This window comes from Carettochelys insculpta, chromosome 2 (genome assembly GCF_033958435.1).
Source record: "Carettochelys insculpta isolate YL-2023 chromosome 2, ASM3395843v1, whole genome shotgun sequence".
NCBI lineage: Eukaryota > Metazoa > Chordata > Testudines > Carettochelyidae > Carettochelys > Carettochelys insculpta.
The window spans coordinates 146,047,742-146,073,372 of NC_134138.1; the positions used below are offsets into that span (position 1 = coordinate 146,047,742).

The 25,631-nt window shown below is 44.6% G+C and overlaps 1 protein-coding gene across 1 annotated transcript in view; it reads left to right on the forward strand.

Moving 5' to 3' along the window:
• The first annotated feature begins 4,381 nt into the window (after positions 1 to 4,381).
• The window catches only part of MARCHF11 (membrane associated ring-CH-type finger 11), a 43,463-nt gene continuing 22,213 nt past the window's right edge, over positions 4,382 to 25,631 (forward strand). Inside the window, exons 1-3 of the mRNA XM_074985470.1 lie at positions 4,382 to 4,651; positions 5,772 to 5,927; positions 25,289 to 25,481. Coding sequence (XP_074841571.1) covers positions 4,382 to 4,651; positions 5,772 to 5,927; positions 25,289 to 25,481 — 619 coding nt within the window. The remainder of the gene's footprint in view (positions 4,652 to 5,771; positions 5,928 to 25,288; positions 25,482 to 25,631) is intronic.

A 25,631-nucleotide genomic window follows, 5' to 3' on the forward strand; every position in this document is an offset into this window, starting at 1 on the left:
GATACAAATGGGAAAGAGAAAGAAAATAAGAACTTTATATAAAGGGATATTGATACATTATTAGTTCTTTATATTGATTACAATCGCTTTTAAGTATCCATTTCCCTTTCTCAATCCTCTCGTTCCACCACTTGTTTCTAATTGTTTTAGCTTAATTTCTAGCTTCTTCAAAGTTTGACTCTTTTTTGGATAGTTCTTCTTCTTTCATTTGTATGTCTATGTATTAGATTATACCACCATTTCTCTTTGCTCCTTTTTGTTCTGACTTCAGTAACAATAACTTGTTTTATACCACCATCTTAAAAGCTATATGATACATATTGCTGCACATAAACAGATCAGCAATCTGTACTAAAATGGAGCCACACTTAACAGGGTTAAATATGAAGGCCATTTTGTGTTAATAATTCAACATAATGTTCTGAATGACAAACAAATTTTGCAAATTACAGGGGAAATTAGTTATCTATCGCTATGCTTTTTTTTTTTTTCTCAGTGGCCTAGGTTTTTTGTTTGTTTGTTTTCTGCCTACTCTGTGTTTTTCTCTCTATTTGATTTTGGTTTCTTTTTTGATCAGGCTTTTAAAATACCTTCAATTTTTTTGTACTTGAGTGTATTATTCCTGTCCTCCGCCTCCTCCTCCCCATCATACGTAGACTGATGCTCCCTACTTCCCCAGTTTGTTTGTACGGTCAGACATTTCCCTCTCTTTCTATATCTTTTATACAAACCACTTAATCATGTTCCAGAGAAAGGACATACCAGTTGTAGAGAACATTTCTGCTCAGTACACGAATTCTGAAGTAATAATTTAGTTTTTATTTTAAAAAATCCTATTGAAGTCAATAAACTAAGCACTGAGGTGAGCGATCTTTGCCTGAATAATGACTGCCTAAAATCTAAATAAAGATTACAAGATGTGGCCTACAAAAACAGATTTTTAAAGGCATTGAAGCCCCTAAATGATGCAGAGAGATGCCTTGTGGGATTTTCAAGTGTCCAGGAGGTTAGCTCCCTTTGAAATCATAGTGACTAACAGACAGATTGGTTTAGAACTTTTTTTTGAGAAAATGACCAGAATGATTTGAAATAGATTATGTTAGTACCAAAGAAAAATTTTATACTTCAGGACCACCCGTAGTGATGCATCTACCCTTTTTTTTTTAATGTAGCTGAGCTAGCTCTTTCAGCAGGTTGCCATTCTAGCCCCTCTCCTTGTGATAGCCCCTCTCCTTCTGCAGGCCCTCTGCCTCATTTTACCAAACTGGTGTTTCCTATCTGCTGTGGTGGTTTATGTGGCTCATCTATCCATAAGATCACCACAAAAGTACAATTCCAGCCCCACCTAATAGACAAAGATAGTAACCAAAGAAAAAGCACTCCACTACATATGCCTAAGTAGAGTAGCCTTTACCCTGTCTGTCTTGTCAGACTTTCTTAGTTCATTCATCCATTCTCCGTCTTGGTTTAGCTCTCTGTCCCCGTTCTGCCTTGTCTGGCAGACCACGATTTGCCACTGATTGCCTTAAGACCATCAGCAAAGCTTGTGTACATCCAAATAGGTCTATCTTCTGTTCAGAGAGGCTTTAAAAGGCAGCAGTGCTACTCAACACTGGACTCATACCACCCTTTTATCTCCCAGGGAAGCTGCGCCTCCTCATTGCTTCCTCACCAGCCTCCTACTGAGTGTATTCTCCTCTTTTGAGTCCTACTCTTCCCATGTAACATCAGTTAGAGATAACGTGGGCACAGCTGATTAGGCTCGCTGCAGTAGCTTCAGATTTGTAAACCCATCACATCCCCAGAGGGCAAAATTTAGGTCTTTGCTCATCTTTTGTCATTGATTTCTTCTTAAACTATAAGAAACAAGAGTATCTCTTTGACTAGATAGTTGCCCTGTGAGTTCCTTATCACTTTCTTGTCAAGTCCTTTTGCTTCCTTTATTATGAGATGAAAAATCAATTTTAATAATAGCATTTCTCACTTTATAACAAAATTGTAAATATATGGGGTTTAAATATTTTTATTATAAAGTATTTTCTGAAAATGTATTTTAATCAGAATAGGTATTTGTACACATTATTTGTTTATGACTTTTGAAGAATGTAGTGATTTTATAAACTTGTCAGAGCACGCATTTTTGCAAAACTGACACCAGGAAAAGTATATATGGACTACTATTTTTCAAACACAATCCCTGCAATCAAGTTGGATGAAAGGAATAAACCACTGGTCCAAGAATGGGAATTCTCCTGACAACTATATTAGCCCCATTCTCCAAGGATCAACAGCAACACTTACCTAGAAAAGCTTGCTTTTCCCATACTCTTCAAAAGGCATGGCTTCCCTTATGCATAAAATATACACTTGCTCAAACATAAGAAGCAGTTTGATATTGATTGCATCCCATTTATCTGATACCAGCGTTCCAAAGCTTGTAGCAATGTTACCATATTTTTGTAGGGCATGGATTATAATTGTATCATTTTTAATAAAGGGGAGTGAGAAAGAATATCAAATGTAATTTTCAAATCAAAGAGAGAAAGGGTGAAGGAGGAAAGCGCTGAAACATAGGCTGTGACTCTTCACTCTTGAAAGTGCCTGCCCATATTTTTTCCATTTTTCTTTCCCAGGGCGGGTGTGGGGGATAAGAGGATATTAGTCTCTGAAGCAAAGCTGTGTCAAGGCAGGCTAATACTGCTATACACAGTAGGTATTATAGAGGACATGCCTCTAAGAGCAAAACACTAGATGGTAGCAACATATGTGATGTATGTTTATTGATTGAGTGATTCTCTCTCTCTCTCTCTCAGGGAGAGTGAGTATATGGTTTAGCAAGAAATCTAGTTTCAGTCTTAAATATGGATTTATGACTGACACAACGCTGTCTCCTGGGGAAGAGGATGAGCCCTGTCCTGTATGTATGTAGGGTAGAAAAGAAAACTGCAGCAATAAATAGCAGGGCTCAAGGATGAGTGTTTGTTTCCAGATCAATCTGAATAGCTATGGCTTATCCTTGCCCTGTTCCTATTTTTCTAAGTTCCAGAAACAATCCAAAATGTGGCAACATGCAAATATTAGTGGTGTTTTGTGGCATTAACTCTGTAATACTGTAGGCTCTATTTACCAAGGATAAGGACATGGCAGGGTCTTGTGAGAGGAAGCATGAGTGTTCTGGTGGCATATTAAAAGTGGAAAAAGTGTTTGAGACGCAGTTCTTGAGTTTGGGGATGAAGGCAGGAGTGATGGAGGGTGACAATGTTCAAGAGCAGGACTGTGTAAATGTGTGCAATGGTGTTTGGTCTGTGTCCATGAGGTGATGATGACTGTGTTGGAAAGGGGCAAGTGCCTGTATCATTTGTAACAGCAACGAAGGGTCCTGTGGCACCTTATAGACTAACAGAAAAATTTTGAGCATGAGCTTTCGTGAGCACAGACTCGCTTCATCAGCTGCTGGTCACGGCTACCCCTCCGATACGTGTATCATTTGTAGGACAGCGCTGCATGGAGGGAGGCCAGTTTTCTGGCCCCTCGGCGGAGATGGCTAGTTTTGGAAGGGAAATGAAGGAGAGGTAATGATGTGGAAATGGTTGTTTTGTGTGTAGGGGGGCGGTACTTTTTGAAGGGGACAACAGGGGTGTATGTGTGAGGAGTGCTGATTGCTCAGGGTGGGACCAGGAATATGTTGGAGCGGGTGGTGGCCTGGGTGTGTCTGTTAGGTAAGGAAGTGAAAGGCTGTTGGCAAAAGCCAAGTGACCGCTTTGGTGGGACGGTGACTGTAGCTCACTGTGTGGGAGGAGGCAAGTGGCTGTGCGCGGGAGATGGTGTTGAAGGTCAGGGCTTCCAATGGGGGAGGTGGCAGTGACCTTGAGGTGTGAGGCGGTGGGGGGTGCATGTGCCTGGGGGCGTGGGGAGGGGAAGGGCTGCCCCCTGCCCTGGTTATCGCCGGACCACGGCCGCTCTGAGGCAGCCCCCTGGGCTAGCTGGCGGGGGCTCTCCGCCCAGGAAGACGGGCCTGGCTCATGCCAGGTGCCCGGGCTGTTCCGGGCCTGAGGGGTGGCTGCCCTGGTGGGGCGGGCGCTGCCCGTGTCCCTGCTGTGGCAGAGCCCCGCTGGGGGCCCGGGCGGGAGCGCGGGGCGGGGGAGGGGGCTGGGTGCCTGTGGCGCGTGGCGGTTGCAGGGCCTGTCTCGCGCGCGCTGCCCCGCCCGGCTCGCGCCGTGTAACGGTCTCTCGCTCCGTTCGGAGGCGGCTGTTTGCGCCTGGAGCCGGCCCGGCGCGAGCCGCCCTGACAGGCACCAGCCGCCGCCCCGCCGCCTGCCGGCTGCCGCAGGGCAGAGCGGGGTCCCGGCCGCCGCGCCGGGCTCGGGCTCGGGCCGGCGGGATGAGCTGCGGCGCGGCGAGGGAAATGCCCCGACCCGGCACCGCCCCCCTGGCGCTGCCGGCCGCGGAGGAGCCGGCGGCCGAGGACCCCCCCGGGGCGGGGCAGAGCCCCGGCTGCGGCGGGAGCCCGCCGGGCCCCTCCGAGGGGAGAAGGGGCGGCGACACGCCCGAGAGCCGCTCCGTGTGCGGCAGCGACAGCGACAGCGGCAGCGGCAGCAACCCCGGCGGCGCCGGCCCCATCTGCAAGATCTGCTTCCAGGGCGCCGAGCAGGTGAGCGCGCCCCGGGCCGGGAGGCTGCGGCCCCGCGCGCCGCCATCAGCACCCTGGACGGGGCTACGGGCGGGCGGACAAGCCCCGCTGCCTTCGGCCGCCCCAGCCCGGCTCTCGGCTCAGCTCGGCGGCCGCGGGCTCCGATCCCCCGCCCAGGGCTCGGCCGGCCGCCGCCTGCCCTGCCAGGGACCGTCGCCTTCTCCGCGCCGCCTGCCCCCCGCCCGGGGCGGCCCTCGTCTCCCACTGCCCCGGGGAAGGACGGAACCCTGGGAAGGGATGTCGGGGCTGCTCGTTCGCCCCGCATCGCAGCCGGGTCCTTCCACTCGCATTGTGCCCCATGCGTGGCAGCGGACCGGGCCGGCGCCAGCGCTGGGCCGGCGGGGTGCGGGGGTGGCTTGCCAGACAGTGATTTATTTCCCTAGTCACCGGGAGAAGAAGAAGAAGAAGAAACAGAGCAGGACAGTTATTATTTGTGTTGCTCAGTTGGGCTGTAATGGTCTTATCTAAGAGCCATGCGACTGAGCTTAGAACATAGGTGCGGGCCGTTGTTAGCATATTACCTTTGTGACTTTCATTTTTGAAGTGAAGTCACACAAATAAGAAACAAGGAATCTTCACCCAAGCACACGATTTCAGCAATTAATAAGTTGCTATACTATGACATGCTGATTGGAAAGACATTTCGATTTTTTTAGTGTTCACTTAGTAGAAAAATTATGGTGTAATTTCTGACAACCAGGCATCTTTACAATACGAATTGGTAGCAGAAGCATGCAGTGCGCTATGATGTCATGCATTTCTTTCTTACCCCTGGTTAAGAATAACTGCAGAGGAAATGCATGTAACCAGCCTTTTCAAGTTACTAGAAAGAGATAATAAATAGTATTACTATTCACTTAAGGTGATCGTTGGTATCACAATTACAGATGCAGTGTGATGCATATCAAGCCATCATGTGAAATGTTGTAGAATGTTTAAGTTAGAGAAAATCTTTAAAAGAGCTCTAACTTTTGATTTTTATTCTAGCCAAAAATAGAAAAGCTTGGAAGAGTGCTTAAAACAAACCAATTGCAGAACTCAAAACATGAAATATTATTCTGATTTTGTTTGTTTATTTCAGGGTGAATTGTTAAATCCTTGCCGCTGTGATGGGTCAGTACGGTACACACATCAACTGTGCCTCTTAAAGTGGATCAGTGAAAGAGGGTCATGGACCTGTGAGCTCTGCTGTTACAGATACCATGTTATAGCAATTAAAATGAAAAAACCTTGCCAGGTAACATTTTTATATACTTACTAACCAAAATACCTCTTAGTTACTGTATTTCTGAGACTTGCAAATGTTGAGTTATGACACAAAGATGGATTTTATGAAATATTGGTTTATTAGTCTCTCCTTTGATGTTGTCCAAACAGATCATTACTCTGAGATTGCATGTCCTGCTGTGTGGCACTGGATCCCATTTCAAAGTGCTTAGTCATTGGGGAAGAGTACACATCAGAGAAGGATCCAGTCATTTGGCAGGGAGAAGCTATTCTGGCCTCGGTGTACTTCCAGAAGTTCTTGCCTTGGCCCTGACAAGAACTGTATAGGTACCTTGGCTGGAAACAGAGCAGCCAGATCCTCTAAGGACTCAGGGTATACCCCAGATTCACTGTCTTCAGCAATATACAGAAAGAGTTAGGGTTAAATAGTCATCTGGTAATATGCATTAGCTCTCGGGATCTGGTAAAGACTCACAGTAGCTCCACTTATGTCTGGATTCAAAAGTGGGCCTAAGGCAATCTTGTCCTTTGGCTCCTATATTGGAGCTTAGCCAAGTTCTGCAAGAGTGAGGAGGAGAACAAAAGATGGCTTGATGCTACTTTTACATTTTGCTAGTCCTGTAGTTAGATATAGGCTCTTTCAGTGCTGCATTAATCTACAGCAGCACACAAGTGCATGTGCTAAGATTTGTGTAAATGCAGCAGTCCTTTTGGCCAGGGCTTTTTCATGACCACACCAAGGAGCTTCAACATAGATTAGCATATGTCTGGCCCTCTTGAGAAAACCTTTAGTTAGGCCAGGTTAATGGTCCCTTTGCACTGACCTAATGGTTTACAAGTACTCTGAACTTCAAACCCAATAGGGACATGAATTTTAGGAAGCTCCTCAGGATAAAAATTTAGGGATCAGTAGGTATCCTTCTGATACATCAATTTCTGGGGCACATTTGCCAGCTTTGTTGCACAACACAGGATGTTATTTGCCCAAGCTGGGACTTTTGAATATTTGACCTGTCATCATCAACTCTATTCTTTCAGAGCACAGGAATCCATTTCCTTTTGTTAAACATACAATATGTCATGTGGATTCACTGGTTGTGGTGATAATCTCTGAGAGGACCAACACGGGAAGAAGACATATTCTTCTCTGCCTTTATGTTACAAATTATGCTTATGCGAGAGCTATCGGTTGCTACTTTTTTCTGGAAGGTAAAAAGTTGGAGTATCTTTTCACTGTTATGAAAATGTGGAGAGTTTCTAAATACATGTTAGTGAGTAGGTTGTTATCAATGATATTCTGTTGGCTATGGAATTCTGTGATCAGATTAACTGCTAGGTCACTGAGGCTGGGCCAGTCATTCTGATATCAGTAAGGCCACATCAAGCATATTCTGATCAGCCAGTAAATAAATAAATTCAGAGGTTACCAGAGACCTATAAAGTCCTGGGTGAACAGGCATTTTCTGGTGAAAAGCAAAGCTGTAGTTTTGCCAGAGGATCCAGGGTCAATTTTAATTTCAATTTCTCATTATGCATGTTTTGACAGACCTGGTTGGATCTCTTTGAAGCAGTGGGCCTTAGACATTGAATTGTGGAATGCTGTTCAGTTTAGGCTCAGTTCTCTTCCATTTTTCTTCATAGAGTCTTTTCTTTACACTCTTGTGTGATGGGATCTGATCTCTTTAAATATAATTAATGTGAGTGACACCTTTCCTGTAGCATGAGGCCAGGAGGTGGAAACCAAAATAGCAGGAAGGTCCATTCTTTCGAATTTGGTAAAAAAAAACCTCAATAATTCAGGTGCCACAATGCATGTGAATACAAGACAGTCCTTAATAAATAACATCAAACCATACTTTTTGTAACTCTCTAAGAACAGCGTACGCACAATGATTTGTAATGCAATAGGTGTTTACTGCAGCATGTTCACAAACTTTGTTTGTACCACTTGCTTCTTGCTTTTCACTCCTGAACCTTCTCTGTCTCTGGAGGACGCCAGAGGGAGTTATCCAATGTTTCAAGATCATATATCATTTGCTATTTAGATATGAGTCATTCATTTATGGTCGATTTTAAAAAATTGCAGGCTACACCCCAGGGCTCAATAAGTCGATTCTTAGTGACTGTAACACCAATGTTTGTACTGCTAACTTCCCAATGAAGTTACTTGAAAAAGTGAATTTGCAATGTCAAGCTAAAACAGTGTAGATTAACCAGGGTTAAAAAACAATTTTTATTTGACCTGGAAATGTCCTACAATGCTCCTCAAAGTGGCCTTTCAGGTCATTGCTCCAGATGAGCAGTAAGCAGGAAACAGGAAGCCCAACATATTGAATTCATTTTTTATCATCAGTGTGGTGAGCACATCTAGCTGTTTTACAGAGCGCCAGCATGGAGCCATCAGGAGAGCCAGGGATTCATTTCATTTTGCTGGTTAGCCTCTGCCCCAGCACAGCACATGGCAGATTGGCGGTGCGGACCAGACAGCAGCACATGAGACAGTAGGACATCATGTCCTGCGTGGGGTGAAGGCTTCTTCCCTGCACAGGATATAGCAGGAGAGGCTGAAATATTTTTTTCACCACTGCATATTTGAGGCACCCTGCAGTTGGAGGTCTAACCCACATCTCACCATGTGGCTACTCCCCCCACCTCACCGGTGCCATGCAGTGGTCCAGCTCCCACCCCACCACACCACACATCAGCTTGGCTGTTGTGGGGTCACGCTTATATGAGAGGCTGAGAAACTTCTTCTCCATGGGTCGCGTTTGTAGAGAGGGAGCCGTCCCTCCCTTCTAGGCACCATGCAGTCAGAGGTCTAGCCCCCCCCCCCATGTGGCTAGCACCCCCACCCAATAAAGACGTGCCTGCTATGTTGACATTGCAAATCCATGGTTCCAGACAGCAGCATGTCCTGTCTTGCAAGTGATGAAGGCTCCATAGGTAGGAAAGATTTGGGGGCTGGCTCTCATCAGGGGAAGTCTCCTCCCACAGCAAAGATTTTCAGGGGCTGGATGGCTGTTTCTGGGGGGCTCTGGCCAATGCTGAATTGTGAGCTGGCCCCGCTAGAGCCTGGTGCCTGCACCTGCTAATGGGAGCTTCACAATCCCCTGGCTCCAGAGAACTGGAGGGCCAGCCCTGGCCAATGCTGAATTGTGGGATGCCCCCACCCCCAGAGCCTGGTGCCTGCTGCATGCTAACAGGAGCCTCATGATTCCCTGGCTCCAGAGGTGGTGGTGGGGGCTGGCTCTGGCCAATACTTAATTGAGGGATGCCCCTGCCAGCCCTTGCTTCCCAAAGCATGTGGCTCAGGGGAGCCACGCAGTCTCTGCAGTGTCCTGTTTGCTGCACAAATGCTCAGAGATAATTGTAGCCTGAGCACCTTCGCCAATTCTCGTGGCTGCTGTACACATTGGTGTTCTTCCCCCAGGGGACCAGTGAGGTTCCTGTTAGCATGTCGCAGAACAGGGAGGGACTCATAGATGGTTGTAGCCTGAGCACCTCTACCAATCCTGTTGGCTGTTGTGCACATTTCTCTAGGCGCGTGTCTACACTAGCTCCCTACATCGAAGGGAGGATGGTAAGTAGGGCATTGGGAGATTATTAATGAAGTGCTGCGCTGCTCAAAATTTTGAGAAGTAAAGGAACTCTGAAGTTGCCCAGGCACTTTGAAGTACCAGTGGGTTAGCCGCGGCTACATGCAAACTGCCACTTAGAAGTGTAACACTTTGGTGTTGCTGTGGGGGAGAATTAGCTTAATGAAGTGCTGCTTATGCAGTGCAACACGTCATTAATAAACTCCCAACACCCTACTTACCATCCTCCCTTTGAACTATGGAGGTACTGTAAACAAGCCCTAGGTGTTCTTTCCCTAGGGGATCACTGATTTTCAACAGGAAAAGAGAGACTAACCACTAGAAAGTGAGGCACTTTGTCTTTCCTTTTCTTCTCAGGGTGCGTCTGCACTAGGAACTAACTTCAAAGTAGCCAGCAGAGAGTCTACACACATTTTCCCCAACTTCAAAGTTCTTATTCCATTCCCAGTTTAACTTCAAAGTAGAGTGTGTGTAAATGCTCAACTTCAAAGTTGCTTACTTCAAAATTGTACTTCAAAGTAAGCAACTTTGAAATTATTTGTATAGTGTAGACAGAGTCTGAGTGATCCTAACCTCTGGGAACCCTAACCAATGCTCTCTGGGCTTCCCCACTTTGGCTTCTGACAATTGGCCATTTGGCTTCAAAAGGAGGGGAATGAGGGCAATGCAGGCTGGGAAGATGGAAGTAGGTGTGATGGCACATTTGGTTAAAAGGTGCGTGATTCAGATAACTCAATATCTCCTTGGGGAAAGAGACTTCTGAAAAAAGGCCGTTTGCTCTGAGGGCAATGCAGTGTGGTATGAGGACATCACACTCCCACAACCACTTGTGGGGAATTCTTTCCCATAACGGAGCCTTGAAAAAGCCCAGAATGCAATGGGCTGAGGGAACTATGGGATAGGTTCCCACAATGCACTGCTGCAACAGCTGGACTTTGGCGATTAGTGGGAATGGACTAAGTCAACTTTAAAGGCAGGTGCGGACACAACTTTGACTTTATAAAATCCAGTGTTAACAAATTCAACTTCGATAAATTCAACCTTATTTCAGAGTGTAGACATACCCAAGTGAAAACAGTTTGGAATTCTCTTTTTTTGACTCCCCAAATTTTTAGTCTTTTGTTTCTTCAGTTATTCAGTTATTTTTGTTTTGTTTTTGGGTCCTTTGTGAAGTCAGGTTTGACTTTGCATACAACCAAGAGTTACTTGAGTTGTCATCTTGGTTTTTCCTTTGTGCAAACAAGTTCCATCGTGCTTTCATCCTTTAATTAGAAAATATATCTTAAAGATTGTGACAATTTATTTTCATATTATATCTTACATATTAATATAGCTAAATTCTTTGTTCTCACTGGGCTGATGGAACCTCTTTTTGTGCCTCTATGTATCCATTTTTTCTTGTATCAAATCAGTAATTTCATTTGTAGCTATATCATCTACCAGAAGAGTTTCAGAACCACAGCTTTTAATAGCAGATCCTTCTGGTGCAATTTTTTGCAAAGATGGAGTAGTCGTATTATCACATCTTAAATTCTTGACTATGTTCATCTTGGATTTGCATTAATAAAGTTGCCTGATTTTAAATCATGATTTCACTAAGCCTTATAATATATTTGAGTTTGGTTCCACACTAATGCTGTTAAGAGGGGCTGCTGGTCATTGAGTTGTTGCTTTGGTGTTCAGATGCCAGGTTGACTGTATTATTTGTGATTTCTCACTTATCATAAGATGCAGCATGAAGGCTACCATCTACCATTTTACCACCTGGTAACAGTAAACTGTATCTACACAACCATGGTGACTTACTGCAGGAATGGAAAATTAAAAACTCTCCATTGTGTTACTGTGGGCACCAAGAACGAATGAAAGAAAATATAACAATTCAATTCTCAATTCACAAATATAGCAAAGAGGCATCATTGTAATACTTTGCTACTCCAGAAGCAATTGTCTGAAATAACTATTTAAATGTAAAATTAGAATTGTTGGACCATATTTACATCAGACATATAAATAAGAAGAAGACTGGTCATTTTCTTCACAGGAGGTGGTAATTTGTAGCTTTTCACTAAATTACAAACTAAGAAAATTCATGTTTACTTTTAAGAGAAGCCAAACTGGTTTGCTGGCTGTGGGAGATGTAGATTACAAATCAATTGGTGAGGTGCAAATTGCGCATTTTTTTCTAGTTATCTTGTCCTTTTTGTGCAGCATACTGCTGGGTGGCAATTCTCCTTGGCAGCTCCTGGCTGATGGTGCACAAAGCTAAGGCAGGCTCCCTGGCTGCTGTGGCCCTGTGCTACTCCCGGATGGGTCTAACATATCTCTGTGCATCCCCCGGCGATAGAGGGTATGTGGCTCTGCATGCTGCCCTTCTCTGCCTGCAGTGCCCCCTCAGCTCCTATTGGCCACAGCTCCTGGTCTAAGAGAACTGCAGGGATGGTGCCTACAGACAGAAGCAGTGGCTTGAGACTCCTGACTCCCTGCCTTACCTCCCACTGGCAGTGTGGGGCTGAGGCAGGCAAGAAGCACCCTCACTGCATCCCCAGAGATTGCAATCAACTGGGTGAGTTCCCAGGATCAAGCAGTCGAATGCACCTGACCCTATGGTGATCACTGCATATAGAGGTTATGTTTCTACATTTGTCAAACTGATGTGCAGCAGTTTCACATATTACTTTCCTCCATTCATTATGATTTTATGATTTATCATCTTTAGCATGCCATAGTTACACAGCAGGGTCTCAACATTCACGAGGGTTCCATTTTGAGAACCCTCATGAATGTTGAATTTTGCAAACACAGGGGGCTTGGAGCCCTGGGGAAGCAGGACATGCAGCACTCCTGCTCAAGGTCCCGGGGGAAGCAAGGGCTGCTGGTGCTCTGTGCCTCAGAGCCCTTGGGAAGCGGCTGCTTGTGAATAATTGAATTCGCAAACCATAAGTTTGTGAATGTGAAGACCCTACTGTACATACGGGTTCTTTCCAATTCACAGAGAAAGCAGTTGAGAAGGCTCCTATTGACTTCAGGGGGACATGTATTTATATAGTGTTGTAGGTGTGTATGGCTCTTTATTTGTTACAAGGATTTAGGTTTCTTGCTAAGATAGCATTTAAGCACATGCTTTGTCTCGTTGGTGTTTTTGGCATATCTAACTCACCCTCAAAAGGGTATTAGTGTTCTGCTGTGTCCATGTACAATATTACTTTAATTTATTGCTTCAATATTTTCTATTTTTAATCTTCATTGTGCAAAAAGCAGGAGATAAATGCAGGAAAAGGGATATTCAGATGTGTGCCAGGATTGATAGCATATATGCAGATGAATTGATGCTACTGACTGTAAGGGCTTGGAACTACCGCTTTGGTGGAGAAATAACAGATTTGTGAGGTTCCTGGTATTCATAATGGTCATTTTGGTACCTACATCTAATATTTTGGTGGCACTGGCATTCACAAAACCTCTGGCCAGCACTGCTTAACCCTACAGGTCCTAAATACCACTGATAAAGTGCCCTAGGCACTTGGGGGTTAATGGGGAAAGGGTAAAAGTTCTAGAGCCCCCCTACTCTGCTGGTTCCAGCCCATGACACTCTCTTTGGTGGAATGGTCCACCTTTAGCTCAGCAGGTAATCCACCTGAAACGTGCTGAGCTCTTAGGGAATGTAACCCCCAGTCCTGAGCTACTTTCTACTGGACTCACTGTTGCAGTCTTCTTCACCACTCTGTTCCAGACCAGGAGCCTCTCAAACTGTTCCTCACTGACTCATCCCTGTGGTTTGGTCTGTCTGAAGCTCTTCCTCAGGAGCTCAAATGGCACCTCTTTCACCAGCAGCAGTCAGCCCTGGCTGAGCTGTTCCATAGGCCTTGATAGCTGGTCTCCAGCCAGACCATGGCAAGCTGGGCTGTGAGGGTGTAGCTTTCTCAGCCAGAAAACCACAGTTAATGCTTGCAGGTCCAGTGCAGGGTTAACAGAGTTCACTCTTAATTCCTTCCTGCCAATATACAGTCAGATTGAACTGAGGCACTACAGGACATCTCCAGAGGATCTGAACTAGTATGTAGAGCATTTAACTCTATAATACTCTGTATTTAAAAAAAAACAAACAAACCACTGAGAAATTAGTAATTTAGAGTCCTTACTTCACTATTTTAAATTTCAACAAATAGAACATGTAGGCTACGTCTACACGTGCCCCAAACTTCGAAATGGCCATGCAAATGGCCATTTCGAAGTTTACTAATGAAGCGCTGACATGCATATTCAGCGCTTCATTAGCATGCGGGCGGCAGCGGCGCTTCGAAATTGACGAGCCTTGCTGCCGCGCGGCGCGTCCAGACGGGGCTCCTTTTCGAAAGCACGCCACCTACTTCGAAGTCCCCTTATTCCCGTGACCTCATGGGAATAAGGGGACTTCGAAGAAGGTGGCGTCCTTTCGAAAAGGAGCCCCGTCTGGACGCGACGCGCGGCGGCAAGGCTCGTCAATTTCGAAGCGCCGCTGCCGCCCGCATGCTAATGAAGCGCTGAATATGCATGTCAGCGCTTCATTAGTAAACTTCGAAATGGCCATTTGCATGGCCATTTCGAAGTTTGGGGCACGTGTAGACACAGCCGTAATCTTCTGAAGGGCAAAGAGAGTCTGCTTACTATATGATTTATTTTAGTATAGTAGTAGTCAGTAATTGGACAATATCACACTAGTGTTGGACTAACTACTCACAGAAAATATATATCACATTAGCACTGGCTCCAGTTGTGGGGTGACAATTTTCATGTGTCTATATTGTTCATAAAGAACATATAGTATCTCATTTTGTTCTTATGACTATTATGACATTAATGGCTGCCAGTGATTATACTAAAGCAACAACAGTTGACGATTCTACTCTTAGCTTTGTCATTATCTTTGTCTCCACTTCTATTGTTTTTTAGCCTTAGGTAGATGCATATTAAGTATCCATCCAGCAATTCAATATAATAAAAGACAGTGTCAGGCAGCAGGACTTTGTCATGCAATTGTATTCTGTTACAGCTATATATTTGCAGAGGTAAATGTGAGGTATTAGTTTTCAAATTAAATATGCCTAAAGGTGGAGGCAACTGATGCAGGGATTCTGGAAGTGCACTGGAGAAATGTTCCCTCCCCACCCTTGCTCAGCCCCCACTTGCCTCTTCCTGTGGAAGAGCCATGCCACTTCTGATGGTACGGTGATAGTTCCTCTCTCCCCTGGAGTGGCATGGATGAGAAATGCTATTCCTAGGCCACGCCACTGCTGCCGTATTCATTGGAAGTGGTGCAGTGCTCACAGTGAGTGTGAAGGGGATAATACAGGGAGTGTAAGTGGCCCCATGTACACCCCACACATTGTCTATGCTGAAAGGGACCAAAATAAAACTCAGGTTCTGACATTTGTTATATGTGATTCACATCTGATATCCTTGTAGGTGCCGAAGATCACAGCTGAGTTCCTTGTAGGCACCACTCAGTTTCTAAAGACTGGTAGCACAAACTTTATGGGGAAGCAGAAATTTTCAAAGACTGCTTCATGTACCAATTCATTCAAGCAAACAAAAAGAGCTGATTCTCCATTCTGCCTGAGGGCTGCTGGATGCATGAATCAAATATAACTGACATCTTTAGACCTCCTGGACCATAGTGTTTGTTGCTATGCACCTGAGAAAATGGTCTCTGAATGTTTAGTCATATTTTCTATTGGAAATATAAGAAATTATTTCCAAAACCTCTGTTGAGCTCACTTTTTTTTGCTTGTGTAAGAATCTTACATGTATATAACAAGGCTGCAAATCCTATTTTGCATAATGAATAGCATAGCTAACATTTATTTGTTGGAAAAATCTGGAACTGGCAATCAGAGCAGGGGTAAAGGCTTTATGTCTTTCAAATGGCATTTGTTCATATTCGGGTGTGTCTACACTTACCAGAAGATCAACTCATTCAAGGTCCATCTTCCGGGGTTCGATTTAGTGTGCCTAGTGGTGACTCACTAAATTGAACCATCAGGACTCTACATTGTCACCAGGGAGTAAGAGAGGTCGATGAAAGAGTTACTCCCATTGACCTCCCATTGTGCCAATGGCCAGAAAAATCCATCTAGGATATGTCAGTTCCAGCTATGCAACTGTTGTAGCAGCAATTGCGTACCTTAGATTGACTTTTTGGCCTAATGTAGACCTGGCCTTAGTCACAATATTTAGATGTGAACAGTATATTGGCTTGGTACATTTTCCACAGCTGTAGCACATGGCCGATGCTCACATAGCCAGGCTGAGGGAGATTTAAGACATTGTTTAAAAACAACTTGCTGTTTCTTTTTTGATCCAGTAACATGTCTAGTTGCCTGCACCTTCTCTGATATGAAACATAAACATAAGTTATCACAAAATCTCCTGTGAGCATAAAGCTGACTATGTGCAAAAAGGGAGTCAGGTACGTACTGCTTTTGTAGTGCATTGTCTGATTTTTGAAGATTTTAGGTATTCCAAATGATGAGCATCATTATTTCATCATTCTTAATAGTCCTTGAAATAAAATAATCCTTGAAATAAAATAATCTTTAATACTTTGAAAAACTGCACCATATATTCAAAGAGGCACTTGCTTAACCTCAATAGCATGGCTTTGTGTCTTATGGGCTTCTACCGTAGCTCTGATGTCTCCATTTTAGGTACAATGGAATTATCATACTAGATTAAATTAGTGACTAACAGCTGCTATGTCAAAGGAAAATTCAAGAACCTCAGAGTAGTGTCCCTATGGAGGCTTCACTGTACGATTATGTGGCCCTCTGCACCCTTAATCAGAGATTTTTGTAGCAGTGCCTATTCAGCCTACATGTGCTTTCCCTCCCTTGTGGTCTGCATAGAGCTATCTAGTCAACTGCACATGTGAAAGCCCCTTTCTTCCTTCTCAACTGCCTTTGGCCTCACACAGTTGTCCCTTACTTATCTGCATCATTAGCATAAGTAGTCATTTTTTCCCCCAATAGTAGTTCTTTTCTTTTTTTTAACTTCCTTGGAATTAAAAAAAATGTGAAAGGAACAGCCTCACAGAAGTACTTTACTTGCCAAAGCTAAAATGGCAGTCTCACAGGAACTGGGAACGGAAATGAAAACTCCCCTTATGGAGAAGGCACTTCAGTCTGTAGGGGACTCTGATGCTGACAGATCATCTCTGGAACCTTTAACTTGAAAGGGGGTAGAATTGTTAATAAAAACAGCAGACTTCTCCTCTACAGGCTTGTAAACAGAGTTACACGTGGTTAGCCAGCCAGGGAGGCTTCTCCAGTGCAGCCACCTGGGCACAGAAAAAAACAGGCCCTGAGTCAGTGGCCAGACAGAGGGGGTTCCCTGTGCAGCCACCTCAGTACCAATGTCACCTAAAGCACAGGGACTCCGAGTGGTTAGGAAGCCAGAGGGGTTCCCCAGCATGACCACCTTGGTATGGATGGCACCAGCAGCTCTGAAGAACAGTATACAGAAGGGGGCACCCCACTGTGAACTCTGCTCTGCCACACTGGATGCACTTCACCTGAGAAGTCAAGGGATCAAGCAGTCAGGTTCTGAGACAATGGTAAGGAGACAGACAATGTACCAAAAAAGGAGGCCACAGAGAAAACCTTTGTTAGCAGGTGTGACAAAATATCCATCTGCGGAGTGCTCTGCACCTTCCAACCCATAGGTACTGGTAATGTACCAAGTGGTAATAAGTGAGCCCATAGTACCATATGAGCTCTGGTATCCTGAAGGCTTGTGGCCCTGGTACTCAGGCAAAGAGAGTTACTATACTATCTCTAAAAGAGTGGCACTGACAACTTTCAGTACTTGGCACAGCAATACTTTCAGCTAGAGAGTACTCTGCACCATCTTAACCATGGATACTGATAAAGTATCATAAATACTCTTCTGTGGGCATCTCCTCCTCATCCAAAATTGCCCTCCCAATTAATGAGGTGATTCTAAATGCTACCAAAGTCATCCAACAGATGATTCCATCACTCCAATCAGCAGCAGAGCCAAAAACAAAATGACAAAACCACCATATCCCTAAAAGTAGTAGACTTGCTGTTTCAACACCTGCAACCTAACTCTATTGTACTGTATGTGGTTAAGGCACACAGCATGCAACATAATGCCAACTCAGCCCCATACAATTAGGTTTGGCAGGATGGAATATTTACTCAGAGAAGAGGAAGTTACTCAACTTGTGCAGTAATGAGGATTCTTTGAGATGTGTGTCCCAATGGCTGCTCCACAGTCCACCCTTCACTTCGGTGTTCTCTGTAGGGTTCTGTGGTGGAGAAGAAAGTGAGCTTCTTTTGCCTGCACAGTTCTAGATAGCCTTGAGGCAGACCATGAGGGACAGAGAGCACATGCACAGCTCAGTGTACACTGCTATCAAAAATCACTGATTAGGGTCACAGGCATGGTGCATATACAACTATACTGGAGCACACATCTAAGTGAAACATCATTACTGCACAAGGTAACTTCCTCTTTTTCAGTTTTAAATTATTCAACTTAATTGAATGTCTTCTTATATTTGTAATAGAATGGGCAAATGTTAGTGGCTAATGTTTTCACTTTTTCTCATTTCTTTCCTCTCATGCAAGTAATCCCATTGTTTTCACGCTCTCTCCATATGAGTTTTCCCATGCCTCTAACACAGGGCTGGGCAAGATACAGCAGATGGTCTGGATTTGACCCACCAAAACTTTTGATCTGGCCCAAAGCCCACTCCCCCAGAACCCCACAGCAGGGTCTCTGCCTGTTGCAACCTGAGGCTGCTCAAAATGGATGATGGCTCCATCTAGGCACTGCTTGCCATTTCTGGGTTGTGGAGAGGGAGATTTAGCCCACGACTTCTGCCCCCAGCCCAACCATGGGCCAGCAACTGGCAATAGGAGCTTTGACAATTGGGTTGTGGTAGTGGCAGCACTCAGTCTCCTCTGAACCTCCGCAAGAGGTGTGTGCTGCAAAAAGGCATCTGGAGGGAGCCTCTAGCTGTTTTGAGCAATATGGGGTGGTATCAGGCAGGGATCCTGCCTCAGAATCCCACTGGCTCCCCAACCCTTACTGTTCCCCAGCTCAGTTCACCACCCCATGCCAGTCCCAGATCACCATCCAAAACCTCTGCAGTCCTCCTAATAGAAGTCACAACTCCTTCCCAAATCCTGCACCCCCTCTTACATCCCTGCCTCCTGCCAGAATCCTCTCCTACAAACATACCCACTTCCAGAACTTGTACCTCAATCCCTCCTTCACTTAAACTCTCACACACCACACCATCACCTGCACCCCATTCTCCTACCCCAAACTCCTGTCTGCGCCCAATCTCTATCCCACACTCTATACCTGCTCCATAGAAAAATGCAGCCCTTGATCACTTACCAAAATCTTGGAGTGCCCCCCCATCAAAATTATTGCCCACCTCTGTGCTAACATAATTGAGATTAGCCATCCTTGAACTCATTTTAAGACAGGGTAATCCAAACTGAAATTATTCCACATAAGTTGTACCATTGGTTATGTCTACACTAGCCCCCACTTTTCAAAAGGGGCATGGTAATGAAACACTTTGGGATATGCTAATAAGGTGCTGTCACAAATATGCATCGCCTCATTAGCATAATACCAGCCGTGGCTATTCGAAAATGCCACTTTTGAATCATGCGCTGCCTGAGTAGATGGGGGTCTTTCAAAAGGATCACTCCCAGTCTTCAAAAGCCCCTTATTCCTGAAACCAAATAGGAATAAGGGGCTTTCGAAGACTGAGGGTCCTTTCGAAAGGCCTGCATCTACATGGGCAGTTCATGATTTGAAAGTGGCACTGTCAAATCGCCACGGCAGCATTATGCTAATGAGATTCTGCATATTTGTGGTGATGCCTCATTAGCATATCCCAAAGGGTCTCATTAGCATCCCCCTTTCGAAAGGCGGGGGTTAGTGTAGACATAGCCTTTATGTTTTCAGTATTACTCTTCATCCACTTTCTTATAAGTCTTAACACTTCGGTATTTTAATCACTACTATGCTACTGCTGTGCTTTGAACAAAGTGATGTCTCAAAATGCCTTGGGGCTGCTCACAATGATGCCCACCTCTTTTAATTGGTTACAATTAATTTAGGAACTAATTAGGTGTATGTGTAGGTTAAGTTATTCCCTCCTGTATGCATAATTTTGCACTTGTCAGAAGTGGACTTCATCTTCTTCTCATTCAACTTGCTAAAGAAACATTGGAGCTGCGTCTACACGTGCACGCTACTTCGAAGTAGCGGCAGTAACTTCGAAATAGCGCCCGTCACGTCTACACGTGTTGGGCGCTATTTCGAAGTTGAAATCGACGTTAGGCAGCGAGACATCGAAGTCGCTAACCCCATGAGGGGATGGGAATAGCGCCCTACTTCGACGTTCAACATCGAAGTAGGGACGTGTAGACGATCCGCGTCCCGCAACATCGAAATAGCGGGGTCCTCCATGGCGGCCATCAGCTGGGGGGTTGAGAGATACTCTCTCTCCAGCCCTTGCGGGGCTCTGTGGTCACCGTGGGCAGCAGCCCTTAGCCCAGGGCTTCTGGCTGCTGCTGCTGCAGCTGGGGGTCCGTGCTGCATATACAGGGTCTGCAACTAGTTGTTGGCTCTGTGTATCTTGCACTGTTTAATGAAAGTGTGTCTGGGAGGGGCCCTTTAAGGGAGCGACTTGCTGTTGAGTCCGCCCCGTGACCCTGTCTGCAGCTGTGCCTGGCTCCCTTATTTCGATGTGTGCTACTTTGCCGTGTAGACGTTCCCTCGCTGTGCCTATTTCGATGTTGGGCTGAGCAACGTCGAAGTTGAACATCGACGTTGCCAGCCCTGGAGGACGTGTAGACGTTACTCATCGAAATAGCCTATTTCGATGTCGCAACATCGAAATAAGCTATTTCGAAGTTGGGTGCACGTGTAGACGTAGCCTGAGGGACTTCAGTCTTCTCCATTCTTGAGGAACCTAAATACTTGTGTCACCTGAAAATTCTATGACCTTACTGCTCACCTCCAGATAATACATATATATTGGACCCCTGACTTATGCAGAGGTTGCATTCCTGCGCAACCCTGTGTAAAGCAAATTTTGCATTACTTGGGGTAGCCAGGGTACTGACCACTGCAGCAGTGCTGGACAGTTTCCTGTCTCCTGTGAGCAGCGTGAAGCTAGGAGGCAGGCTCCAGCTCCCCGCCACTCACAGGTACAGGGAAACTGACCAGTACTGCTGCACTGGCTCCCCTGAGCGGTGAGCAGCCTGGATCCAGACGACAGCTCCCCACCACTCAGAGTCGCATTAACCCAAGATTAATGCAACTTGAATGCATATATCTCAGGGTTCTACCGTATTGAACTCCACTTTTGTATGGAATCTAGTGGCTCCCCATAATTAACCTTTCTCCAGCAAGCAAACTGATTATTCCAGTTCCTTGTTTTCTGTCTTAGTCAATTTGTGATCCATCCTGGTGTTTTTCCTCTCACTTCCAAGTGAGAGTAGTATTCCCCTGTGAAGCCCTTTTCAAAGGCTCATTTAAAGTACAAATGTTTGTTAACTGCTTCTCTTTTGTCCACTATTTTATTGACACATTTAAGGAATGGTAAAAGTGTGTCAGATATGGTAAGTTGTCCCTTTTGAGTAAAAGGTGATGAGCTGAGAATCAAGCTCACTTTAAATCAGTTTTACACAGAAGTAACTGCACTGACTTCAGACATACTACTCCTCATTTACAGAGTGATAACTTAGAACAGTCAAGCCCAGTACATTTCTTGGGGCTTCAAGTTGCAAGTCCTGAGTAAAATAGGGGAGCTGTGCTAGTCTATATACTATCAAAACAAAAAAGCGGTCAAGTAGCACTTTAAAGACTAACAAAATAATTTATTAGGTGAGCTTTCATGGGACTGACCCACTTCTTCAGACCACAGCCATACCAGAACAGACTATGCTATGGCTATGGTCTGAAGAAGTGGGTCTCTCCCACAAAAGCTCACCTAATACATTATTTTGTTAGTCTTTAAAGTGCTACTTGACTGCTTTTTTGTCCTGAGTAAAGAATGAAATATTTACAACATAGTTTTGGTGTTTTGCTTCTGTTCATCTTTCTATTGCCTAACATTCACTACCTATTGCAACAATTCAGAAACTTTTGTAAAAACAATTTCCATGAATTCTGGTTTAAGGCATACCTGAAAAATAATGGATAGGTCCATCAATGGCTATTAGTCAAGATGGTTAGCAGTGCAACCCCATGTTCAGTGCCAACCTTACATCGTTAGCTGCCAGAAGCTGGAAGGGAAAACAGGGATGGATTGTTTTAACTGCCCTATTTAGTATGCTCCCCTGAAGATTCAGTACAGGCCACTGTCAGAGACATGACATGATTAGATGGACTATTGGCCTGACACATTATGGAAGCTCTGATGCATATATATTGGTGATTATGTCATCTCACAAAGATGAATACCAAGCCACTGTAACTCTTACATATGCAGAGTTATTTGTGTTAAATTAGCTGATGATGAAAGATCTGAAAGCCTGAAAAACTTTATCACCTAAGACATGCATGCCCATGAGTTATATAGTTTAATATTGCTCAAAAGTTTGAGACAGTAAATACAGTAGTGCCTTGAGTTATGTGAGGATTTCGTTCCCATGCACTCTTGCATAACTTGAATTTCACATTAGTTGGGGGCAGCTTTTTCCCCGGCAGAATGCACATTCTGCAGTCAGGGAAGCAGCAGGAGCACCTGGGGCTCCTTTTGACAGGTAAGTCTTGGGGCGGGGAGGAGGGGGCAGTTGCGGCAGGTTAAGTCTGACTGCGGGTTGGGGCTGTGGTAGGGAGGCAGCAGGATTAAGCCTGGGGTGGGTTAGGGCTGCAGGGGGAGTGGGAGGGTGGAGTTGAGCTGGAGCCATGCATGTGGGGTGGGGGTGTGAGCTGAAGCTGCATGTGGGCTTGGGGGGTGAGCCAGAGGCAAGCACAGGGGGTTTGAACCAGGATGGGGGAGGTGAAGCCGGAGGCACACATGGGGGGGTTTGACCCAGGCCGCAGGGGTTTAAATAAGGTCTGGGGGGATGAACCAGGGCCGGGAGTGGTGAGCTGGAGCCGAGAGGGGTTGAGCCAAGGCCAGGGGGAGCGAGATTTTGAGTTGTGCTTAACTTGTGTTAATGTGAGTTAAGCGCAACTTGAAATCACACATATTGAGGGTTTACCATACACAGTACTGATTAGGTCCTGTCCCATCTCATATTTGGGATCATAAGGACTACACCAATTTTCATTATAAAGGATGCATAAAAAGACACCCAAAACACGAGCAGTCGGGTCGTACCTTAAGGAGTAATAATTTTATTTATTAGGTAATGAGCTTTTGTGGGTAAGACCCACTTTATAAGATTACCCACGAAAACTCATTACCTAATAAACAGTTAGTCTTTAAGGTGCTACAGGACTGCTTGTTTTAGTGAAGCTACAGAATAACACAGATACCCTGAGTCTATTTACCAAGAAGACACAACTCAAACAACCAAACAGTACAACCAAGCTACGAAGGGGTTGTGTTTCTGCAACCCCCTTGTAACTCAAATTTTCATGCAAGATGAGGAGAGACAGAAACCGGGCCACAGTTTGGTTCCCAGGTCCCCAGGAGCCAGGACACTGGCCACCCCAGCAGGACTGGTCTGTTTCCTAGCTCCCAGAGTGGCAGAGAGCCAGGAACCAGGGGTCAGCTGCTGCTTGCAGGACCCGCAGGTGGTCAGTTTCCAGGGTCCTGCAAGTGGCGGGGAGCTGGGAATCAGGCAGCAGCATGGCTCCTGGCTCCCCTCCGCTTGCAGAGATGGGAAACTGATCAGGGCACCAGCCTTGTTCAGCTTCCTGGCTCCAGCCAGTGGTGGGGAGCCAGGAACGAGAGGCATTCTTGGCTCCCAGTACCCTTCTGCTCCTTGGAGCTAGGAAACTAACCAGGCCTGCTGCCCTGCTCAGTTTCCTGGCTCTGCATTTGGAGGGGAGCTGGGAGCCAGGCTGCTGCCAGGTTTCCAGCTCCCCAACACTTTGGAGAGCTGGAAACTGCTCCTGTCAGGGGTGGCAAGAGTCAGGCTGCTGCCCCTGACAAAAGTGTTTTCCACACTACCATCAGGGACTGCAGCCTGACTCACAGCTTCCGCCCATGACAGAAGTTTCCCACTTCCGTTGGGGTGGCAGTCACATTAACGCGAGACACACGCAACTTGATTGTGTGTATCTCAAGGGATTACTTTATATATTGCCAAAATCCCAGTTTCACTGTGAAGTGTGTTTTTCTTTTGCAACTGCAATGTTATATTTCACATAGAACTTCTATTTTCTCTTGGTGAACTTTTCCAATCTTCAAACATCACAGAGGAAGAAATAATTTCAGTAATCAGATGGCCTAATTCTTTATCCAGTCAAAGAATGTGCAACTCAGAAGACAGGTTTCCTGGAAAATCACCATCTTCTCCTATTAGAGGTGTAAACATAATTAAATCAACTGCATATTCTTTAATTAGATAATTTGTCCTTCTGAACTATAAGAATCTTTCAATTTACGAAATGTCTGAACTTTTTTTAAAAAAGTTTACTGGTAGACTGGGCCCTAACTCGTCTGAAGGGAGCCTGATAGCTTATGAAAGGAATTATTTTGAAAAATAACCAGACTACTCAAAATAGAAGAATGGTGCATCTGGAGTTAGAGTTAGAGATATGACTTGCTGCTGATGCACTAGTAAAACATCAATATAATTGAAAGAGAGTTTTACAAGAAGCTAAGAACTTTGATGGATACGAAAGCAAAGCAAAATATCCAAGGAGATCTTCCTGTTTATCACTAACCATTTCTGCATATGTCAAATATATATTTATTCTCAACAATTATTTGATGCACAAAAATTAATTTTGTTACATTTGATAGCATTGTTTTTATTTCTAACATTTGGCATAACTGAATTTATTCTGGTTCTGTCTCACTGAGGTAAGTTTGAGAAGAGAAGAACAGAAATGTCTGAACTTGCATTACAGAGTAGAAAATTGCCAAAAGCATTTTATGGCTGTAGTTGAGAAGAATTACATGATTTTGCTATTGAACATATAACTCTAATAAAATCCAAATATGGTTCTGCAAATTTTAAATACTGATAAATTGTACTGATTATGTAAAGTACCTTAATTGTCAGAAACAAACTATTCTTTCATAATGCACCACTATGACTTGATTTCCATTAGGCCATCTTCTGTAACTCATCCTTTTTCTATAAGATTTATTTTCAACAACTTTTGCCCATGATGTTTATTACTTGGACTCCCATTCTGTATGAAAGCCACTAAGGTACAAGGTCTTTTGACCATCTCTGACCAAAGCTTTGATATTGTCTTTCCCATGCTGTAATGATGATACAGTACTTGTTACATAGATGCGACAGGCAAGCTGGATTTCCTGTTGCTGAATATTTTTATTTTCTGTATTCATAGCAAGACTGAAATAAATGTAAATCTTCCAGCATATATTTCTAGATGATGATATGGAAGACATTAAAACAAATCTCGACATAGCCAGTATCTATACTACTAGTCTATTTTTCCTTCATAAACTGTAGTGTCAAGAATATTAGCAATGATGAAAGATTTGTATGAATTTTAAATTGATTTCTGGTTTCAGGAGAAAACTACAGTTGAATGTAAGTTTGCAAAAAGTAACATTTTATCTTACACTACTTTGTTTCTCTTCTAGTGGCAAAGCATTACTATAACACTGGTTGAGAAAGTGCAGATGATTGCTGTAATCCTAGGATCTCTGTTCTTAGTAGCAAGTGTGACTTGGCTTCTATGGTCAGCCTTCAGTCCCTATGCAGTATGGCAAAGAAAGGACATCCTTTTTCAGATCTGCTATGGAATGTATGGTTTTATGGATCTAGTGTGCATAGGTAAGCACAATTAAACAGCACAGACTGATTTAAAAGTATAACAATGGGTCAAACTTTCCTAGCTCTACAGTTGTCTGTTTCTGTATTTTTGGCTGGCATATTCAACAAACACTTGACTTCCATAAAAGTAGAGAGACTGTGAGAGGGATT